Below are 9493 nucleotides of genomic sequence, written 5' to 3'. Positions count from 1 at the left end.
TAGATACTATTGGTTCACACAAAAACGAGTCGCGTCCTACAATTAGATATCAAAATAGCAATATTGGATGCAAGTACACCAATGAATGTTAGCCAATCAAAGTAGTACTATTTTGTGAATCAAAATTTCAAAATTAGTACTTATTACCTTCGGTGGTGGTTAGACTTAGACAGTTGGCAAAAGAGTAAAACGCATACACATCAATTCGTGATGAAAACTACGTGCACGTGTACTTTGCAAGTCCTGATATGGACACATATAATGGTTATGGTCCAACACAATTCCCACTGCTTATTCATAACATAACACATGGAGACCAAAGGTGAATGATATCATTGATACGTTATCATCAGAAAAAATCCAAAAACGTTACATTTTTTTTGTTCAAAAAGTGGTCATTATTACCTAACCAAAAAACAGACTCAAAAAAAAAAAAAAAAACAAAAAACCTTGCCATCAAAAACCCAAATAAGCAAAAAGGAAGAAGTAAACAACTCTCGTTCATTACTATAATGGCATCAGCTGCTGCCGCCACCACCGCCACCACAACACCAGCCCATTCTTCTTCTATTAGAACTCACCGTTTCAAGCCCTCTATACATTTGCCCTTTAGGTTCCGCAGATTTACGCCCACCTACCCCTCTGCTTCTTCACGCGCTATCTCTTGCACTATCTCCACCCGTGACCCACCGGAGCTCCGAATGGACGACAACGGGTCTTCCACCCCACTCCAGCGACCCGATTCGTTCGGCCGTTTCGGCAAGTTTGGCGGGAAGTACGTCCCCGAAACCCTAATGTACGCCCTCTCCGAGCTCGAGTCTGCTTTCCATGCTCTCGCCGGTGACCACGAATTTCAGGTTCTCTCTTCCATTTCAATTGTGTTTGGTTCGGTGGAAAGTTTGGGAAAAAGAATAAGAGTGAATTTTTCTTGGGGGTGAAAATGAAATGCTTGAATTTTGTTTGGATTTTTAGTGCGGGGATTGATAAAACTCTGAAATTGAACCTTAATTGCTCAATGTGATATCTACTTTGAGGATTGGATAATTTGTTTGAAAAAAGGAACTAATTTGTGGGACTTGTTGTTTGGGTTCTTCATTTGAATATTTGTTTTCAAGTTGGTTTTTTTTTTTTGGCTGTGTTTGGTTTGTTGGAATTGGGAAAATAAATTAGTTTTGAGAAGCAAATTGGTATTGTATTGAATGCAGAAATGATTTTGGGGTTGCTAGAGTAGAAGCTCTATTTTACAATTTGAAAAGCTTTTTTTCATTTTGTTTGGATTTGTAAAAATGTGGGCTAATGAGCTATATAGGCATATAGCTCAAATGGTATTTCCTTGTCTCATAATAATGGTGAGGTCATGGGTTTTAGACCCACTCCAGTGTGTGCAGCTTACCAATAATTTTTTTTTTAAAAAAAAAAAAAAAATTCTGTAGAAATGTGGGGTTATTTTGGTTTCCTTAATTTTCTCAATTACCTAATGGAAGGTATGAGGATGTAGGATTAAGGAAATGGTTATCTTGGCATAGGCTTTTATTGCCTTGATTTTCATGTTATTTTGATGTGTTATGGTAGTATTAGCTTAGTGTGGGATTGATGAGACTCTGATATGGGACTTTACTGCTTACTATGAATTTTGAGGAATCCATTATGATTACAAAAAAGAAGTTTGTATCTTACGTCTTGGCATTGCAATGAACCTTCTTTTTTTTTTTAGAGAAAATTTTGCTTATTTTAGTTTGCCAAAGCTGAATTAGACCATAAAGTTCAATCTTTATTGAAAATGTAATTGACTACTCAAGTATCTGTTTGGGGGGGGGGGGGGGAACTCTGATTGCTTGTGTTTTTCTGTGTGAATATATGTCAAAGCTATTGAATTATAGAAGAAATATTTGATTTTGCAGAAAGAACTGAACGGGATCTTGAAAGACTATGTAGGGAGGGAGAGTCCTCTTTATTTTGCAGAGCGGCTGACGGAGCATTATAAGCGTCCCAATGTTGAAGGTCCACTCATTTACCTCAAGAGAGAAGATCTGAATCATACTGGGGCTCACAAGATCAACAATGCCATTGCCCAAGCTTTGCTTGCCAAGCGGTTGGGCAAAAAGCGGATTATTGCTGAAACTGGAGCTGGTCAGCATGGAGTTGCAACAGCGACTGTTTGTGCCCGGTTTGGTTTGCAATGTATCATTTATATGGGCGCACAAGATATGGAGAGGCAGGCACTTAATGTCTTCAGAATGCGGCTTCTTGGAGCTGAGGTTGGTTGTCATAGTTTTCATCCTTCAGTTCTTTGAGCTATGTAGCCTAATTTATACATAGACCATTTCACAATCCCATGGTTCATTTAACTGGTCTGATTAGACATTGCATATTTTCCAGCACTGCTGTTTCATTCTCTCTTCATAACAAAGTTAAAGTTATCCTAGAAGTTGAGGAATCCTTTGTGATGTTAGTAGCCTTATTTGCATTATGTTTTTTTAACTGGATTTCATTTGTGTAGGCATGATGGTTTTTATTTTATTTTAAAATATCTGAATATATATATATATATAAATTAAAATATCTGAAGCAAACTTCGTACTATGTACAAAGCAGGGCCAAACAGAAACATACTTCTGGCTGTTCTTATAGGCAGACAGTGGTAAGTGAGATTGTTGCCTAGGTGTCCCAGTCTGAGCTGGTTTTACATTCTTTCTTTGCTGGTTTTACATATTTTACTTATATTATGGAATCCCTTCTGCTGATAATTAGCAATCTCTTGTTTTGCAACTGTTTGTAAGGAGTCTTAGGGATTGGAACACAATTTGTATACGTCATTGATTCCTCTTTTGAATATTTTTCTTTCTTTCAATTATTTTTTTCATTAAATGCAACCATCAAATTCTCTTAAAAATCATTTTTAGGTTCTTGGGATGACAAGATTCATTTTGTTCCTGATATATTACTAATATTGTAGTATTTAAGGGCTCAGATGGATTTTTATGTTGCAGTTATCCTCTAATTTTTATATGATATTGCTCTTGCCAAAGTTGCATCGTTAAGTTATGAATTTCTCTTTTCCTATTACAGGTTAGACCAGTCCATTCTGGGACAGCCACCCTGAAAGATGCAACATCAGAAGCTATTAGGGACTGGGTAACAAATGTAGAGACGACTCATTATATTTTGGGCTCGGTTGCTGGGCCACATCCATACCCCATGATGGTTCGAGAGTTCCACGCGGTAATTGGTAAAGAAACCAGAAAACAAGCTTTGGAAAAATGGAGGGGGACCAGACGTTCTGGTAGCATGTGTTGGTGGAGGTTCAAATGCCATGGGACTCTTCCATGAGTTTGTAGATGACAAAGATGTAAGGTTAATTGGTGTGGAAGCTGCAGGGTTTGGATTGGACAGTGGTAAGCATGCTGCTACTTTGTCAAAAGGGGAAGTTGGGGTTTTGCATGGAGCTATGAGCTATTTATTACAGGATGATGATGGGCAAATCATTGAACCACATTCCATAAGTGCAGGGTAAGAAGTTGTTGATTTTTTCCATTATCACATTTGGTGTGTTTAATGTTGTATTCTTTCTAAATGTACATATTTTTTTTATGGCTTTAGCTTGGATTATCCTGGAGTTGGGCCAGAGCACAGTTACTTGAAAGATATAGGACGTGCTGAATATTATAGTGTCACAGATGATGAAGCATTAGAAGGTATGGTGTCTACAAACTTCTTTACGTTTTCTGTTGTATTCTTGGGGTTTGCCCCGTGCGCCGGGGGGGGGGGGTTGGGGAGGCGGGTAAGGTTTTTTTTTTTCTTGGAAGGGGGTCAATTCTGTCATACATGATGATGATGATGTTGCTAATATCTAGAAGGCACCGACGCGGCTCCGGAGGAGCATGCACCCGCGTGGACTTGGTGGGAAGCAGGAGCAACGCATGACCGCGTCGTTCTTCTGAAACGTTGGATGCCGGATCTCTCATCGGCTCGACGTCGCCGATTGACCGGACGATTGCCGAATCGGATCGTCTTCTTCTCTCTTTTTTTCGCGGCCCAGCAAGAACAAAAAAAAGAAAAAAAGGTATGAACTGGGAAGGGGAGTGATAGAAACGAAAGCTAAGAAAAAAACGTGAAACGAAGCGAGGAGAAGAACGCAGGAAGGCAAAGAGACCTTTTTTTGTGACGTGTGGTGTAGAGGCAAGCTATGAGGGTAACTTAATGATTGTTGACTTGTTGGCACTTAGTGCAGGTGAAGGGAGAGAATAAATGATTAATTTGTGGGTTATGAATATTATATGAGTTATTATCTATTATTGTTCTTAAATAGTATATGTATATGTTGTAAAATATACATAGATTTTAATATTTTTATCGACGAGTCCGCCGCACCCGCACCCACCTTTTTTGCCGAGTGCACCCTACCTGCACCCGCACCGAGTCTCAAAACGCACCCGTGCTTCTTAGCTAATAATATGTTATATCTGCGCATTTGGAATTATTATGGGATGCATGTTCTCTTTGCCAATATGAGTTTTTTCCTTTGTCTAATAGGATAAATTTTGAACTTAACATACAAGGCCTAAATGACACTGTTATCAAAGTAGAGTCCTCTAATGTACTATGATAGTATGATGTATTTGTTATTCAACCATCAATTTCTTGTCTCCTTGTAGAAGTCATTTTCTTTCAGTTACTTTTCTTGCCAAAAAAAAAAAAAGGTAAAAAGGCCTCTAGTAGCACATGGTTGATCATCTTCTTCCTTTTTCTTTGGGGAGAGAGAGAGAGAGAGAGAGAGAAGAGAACAGCTTCTATGTATTTGAAGTTTAGACAAACTAGAAAAGAATTGAAAAGAATCACATTTTCTGGGAAAAAAAAAAAAATTCCATGTTATACAACACAGATGGTTGCTGATCAAAGATGGTTATGATGGAAACTTTTTCTGCTGTTGAAAACGTCGACCTTGATTCCATGTATACAAACGTATTTTGTCTCACATTCACCTTGTTTTGGATTTGCAATCTTGTCATGAATGACTTGATATGACGAACTAACCGATACAGTTTACTAGAACATTATTTTACCTCTAGCTCTACATGAATGGTTTATTTTCAGAAGGCGACATGTTAATGATGGTTTAGGTGTTGGATTACAGTATATTGATAGAACATAATCTTAATAGTCTTGTTGGAATTATATAAACTTGGGAAACCACTATGTATTGGCTTGGAGGAAAACTTTGTCCCCCAGAAAAATGCCTGCTTGCTGTTTCCAACCGATAATGAGGCCCTGAATACTTTTTTGTTTATGTATGAGCGATCTACCATCACTGACAAAATCTGCTATTTTACTGTTGCCCTAGGTTGAAGTTGCTTTTTAAATTGTCTTTTTATCCACTTAAATCAGTTCCTTTATTGGTTTTTTGTATATGTAGCTTTCAAGAGATTATCTCGACTAGAGGGCATAATCCCAGCTTTGGAGACATCTCATGCACTGGCTTATTTGGAGCAGCTCTGCCCTACTCTCCCCAATGGAACTAGGGTTGTGAATTGCAGTGGCAGAGGGGATAAGGATGTTGAAACAGCTATCAAGCGTTTGCAGCTTTGATGGTGGTGTTCATGTATGCGGCATGCCATTACAAATAAACTAAAGAACACCCTCTTTGTTTCTTTTTTCTTTTTTCTTTTTTGGTTGAGATGTTTCAATTTGTTCGTCACTTGTAAGACTATTTTCAACCCTTTGACACTCATGTTTAAAACAAATTTGGAATGTATCAATGCAGTTATCACTGCAGATCATCTTTATATTGTAGTTTTCAGTGAATGGCTGCATGTTGCTTGAGAATTTCATCTGGGCATCTAGGAGCACTCTGATGCTTCTTTTTGAAAGAGATGCTTTATCGAAGTTCATATTTGAAAGATAAGAAAACATGTTCGCATAATGTGGTGGTAGAAAGTTCTCAAACACTATTTTAATAGCTTGACTAGTTAAAATTCTGGTTTACAGATAATGGTGTTTGATAACATTTTATCAGTGTGCAACATAACCATTAGTGTTTAGTTCCTAGATTTTCAACACAGTGGACCACCTCTTGAAAAGATACCACTTGATCAACCTTGAACCGAAATCCACTCCACACCAACACTGCAAAATGCCAAAATCACAACTCCAAAGCACATGAGAAACAGTTTCAGCTTCCAAGCAGTGGACAGAAGCAAACGTAGAAGATATCCCTTTGTGAATTAAATTTTGTTGTTGTAGGAAGTATACCTACCCTCACTTGGCACACGCCACATAAATGATTTGATTCATTCATGAGGAACCGAGACAGCCCAAAGGCCATTCCAAAAATAATGCACATCCTTTTGATTGGATGAAGAGAACCTCTGATTTTATTTTCGACCTTAGGAGTCGCATCCTTCACTAGTAATTCATGATTTTTTCACAACAAATTTTCCATTTGAGGCACCCATCCACAATGACGAATCTGGCTGCCATCTAATCGTCTATGAGACAAAGGCATACTTGATTTGGGAAGCTTCAAAGGCGAGAAAAATAGAATCAATCAACTGAGAATTCCACAGTGGTTGCATATTCTGGAAGAACTGTATATAGAGAAACTATCTTTTGTCCCTGTTGTGATGATAGCCACTTATTAGTTATTACCTCATTCTTGTTTGATAAACTTCTTTTTTTGGGACTGAAGCCATTTATTACCTCAAACCCGGGCTGTGTCATCAATCTCGAGTCTCAACCCTTCAGCAATTACATCCCTTGCCTGAGCTAGACTGCATGCATAAGAAGAGTGAGTAGGAACATTAACTGACTAGTCTGGAAAATATTTGATTTGAAGACAATAAGAGTGATTATTGACGGCTCCACCCTTATTTTTAGCTACAAGAGCTCAATTAAAAGCTTCTAGTCTCAAAATCCAATTCTTGGATCTACATAATTTAGCCCAACTTTTAGTCAATCATTTTTCCCTTCCTCACCATTTTGATCCCATCAAAATCTACTCATTAAAGAATTTAATTCAAAACAAAGCTGTCTAGTATTCTAAAGCAAATCATGGCATAGATTGAGATAGCCTGGGCTACTGTCATGATCAAGATCTCCCTATCAGTTTGAGATAAAATCTTCTTCAATTTTTTAGTGGACAGAACTCTATTTTAATGAATAATAAGGAGTGGACGTTTACTTGATGTAACTAGAAAGCGTACACCATGACTCTTATTATATAGTATGTATGGTACACACTTTTTTTTTTTGCATGTACCATATCTACCTAATATCAATTGTTAATCTTTTATTCTAGAAAATATTAAATAAGGCATACCCTATTTGAGCATGACATGAGCTTCTATAATATTAATTTTATTGTGAATACTTTGGTTAGAATTACCATATAAAATTTTATTGCGAATAATTTGGTTAGAATTACCTTAGAAACTCAATGGTTGATGCTTTGGTGGTGACTTCCTTAAAATAAGTAAAAAGTAAAGGACATATGCCCACCTCCTTCCAACAAATCACACACGGTTCAAAAAATTCACAATTTGTTTTCACTAAAATTCCAATCATGAGGATTGGTGTTGAAATTCATTGTCGACATAGGGTCTTAGTTTTACTAAAATTGAATGGGTTATGCTAACAAGTGCCCTTAGAACATTCGTTAATAATTTATTTTAATAAATTTTTTATACCACTTTTATGGAAAATGAAAAAAGCTATCAAAATATTAATTACTTTTTTTTTCTCATAAATTTTTTTTAAATGGAGTATTAACTAGTGCCATAAGGACACTCGTTAGCATTTTCCAAATTGAATTATGGTTAGCATACAATTTCAAATTTATGAAACTTAGCTAAAATAAACTTTTACCTAAAAGTGAATAATCTTAATTAATGAGAATTTAAACTATTTGTTGCGACTTGCGAGAGAAGATAACCACTTGCACAACCATGGCTTTTAATTTCAAATTTTATTATAGAGAAAAAATTAACGAATGACCTAAGAACACTAGTTTAGAAATTATTTTTAAAAACTTTATATAGGGGAGGAAAAAGGTAATTGACTTTTTGGAATGTTTTTTTATATATTTTATAAACGTAATATTAAAATTTTTATAAAATGGTTCATGAAGAGTTAACTATATGTGTAACTGTGTGAGTCCCAAACTCACTTTAAAAAGAAAATATAGGTATCGAAATTGTGGCCATTTCCATTCTCCCAGGCCCAGCAAGTATAAATCCAAACACCATCAAAATAATTCCCAGATTCATAAGATCTTTTAGCTTGATTGAGAAACTCGGAAAACGATTTATTAGCAAACAATAGCCACCACCACCACCACCAGCACTGCACCACATATAGTAGTTGCAGTAATTTTCTTAAGTCGGTCACGCACGTGCCACATAATTTTGCATCAATTACTCAACTCAAAATCAAAAAACTATCCTTACCCCACGTGGGAAATCCAAAACCACATCCAAACATCCCTCACATTCTCTCTCCATATCATCCACATCTTCAGCCAAGAAGACAAGAGTGGCCATGCCTAACGAAACAGTCGTCCATTAGCTTGTGGGTTGTCCATGGGCCTATGGTCGTCTATGAGGATTGTACCAAGACAATCCCCAACACTTAGAAAATTCCAAGGGAAGTTTATCTACACAAACTTGTAAATTGAACCACGTGTTATTATTCTAAAGATGTAAATAAGGCTCCGCTTCATCACTACATCTTCCTTCTGAATACTTAACTGCCCTTAACAGTTATTGAAGATGAATATACGATAACTCCCATAGCGGCTGTGGAAGTTATCCTTGAACCCTCTGACTTCCTCAAATGCAGGGGAAGTTACATGTCAAATAACCGCTCCAAGAGCATACTATATAAACACTCATTTATGACAAGAAAAGGCAAGTGTGAAACATTTCCCAAAAAGTTGGAACTTTAGAATTTGAGAGAGAAACTAACTTAAGCATCAGAGAGTTCTTGACCAGTTCACACCAGTCACCTTTGATTGTGTTTTTTCCTTTCAGGCCTTTCAAGTGACTACTAGATCGATTAACGCCCGGAGCATTCAGCCTACTGATTTCTTGTGCATCATCAGTTGGTGCCATCTGTGGGAAAGATCATTTGTGAGTTTTGCATTTTCTTTCTCCGACAAAAGGCTACATGATTCGGACAATATCAAAGGCCACTAGCCTAGGCCATCAGGAGAGAAGGGATGCCTCTAGCAATCCCCACCGTGATCATCAGTCGGCGCTTGTCATGCAACCGCCTTCCGTTCAACACGTGCAGTCCATGGCAACTGCCTTGGCGAAGTTAACTCATTAGAACCAAGAGTTGACTAGGAAGATTAATCTAAGGAGGCAATGGCATGAAGGATACACTAAAGGACAAGCCTAGAGTTAAGAAGATAAACGATATGCTAAACTTGAAAGCCAGTCAAGGGGTACCACTTCACGAAGGGTGCCTCACTTGGAGAAGGAGATGGACTAGATGAGGA

General features: G+C 37.4%; 1 protein-coding gene across 1 annotated transcript; it reads left to right on the top strand.

The window, feature by feature from the left end:
• Positions 1–311: 311 nt before the first annotated feature.
• Positions 312–5662, top strand: LOC111998916 (tryptophan synthase beta chain 1). The gene is given in 6 exon segments (XM_024031034.2): positions 312–857; positions 1902–2258; positions 3070–3263; positions 3265–3510; positions 3601–3695; positions 5414–5662. Coding segments are annotated over 6 exon segments (1596 nt in total). The 5' UTR covers positions 312–326; the 3' UTR covers positions 5587–5662.
• Positions 5663–9493: the final 3831 nt, after the last annotated feature.

Source organism: Quercus suber, unplaced genomic scaffold, assembly GCF_002906115.3.
Source record: "Quercus suber isolate HL8 unplaced genomic scaffold, Cork oak 2.0 scaffold_362, whole genome shotgun sequence".
NCBI lineage: Eukaryota > Viridiplantae > Streptophyta > Magnoliopsida > Fagales > Fagaceae > Quercus > Quercus suber.
This window is presented reverse-complemented; position numbering and strand designations above follow the sequence as displayed.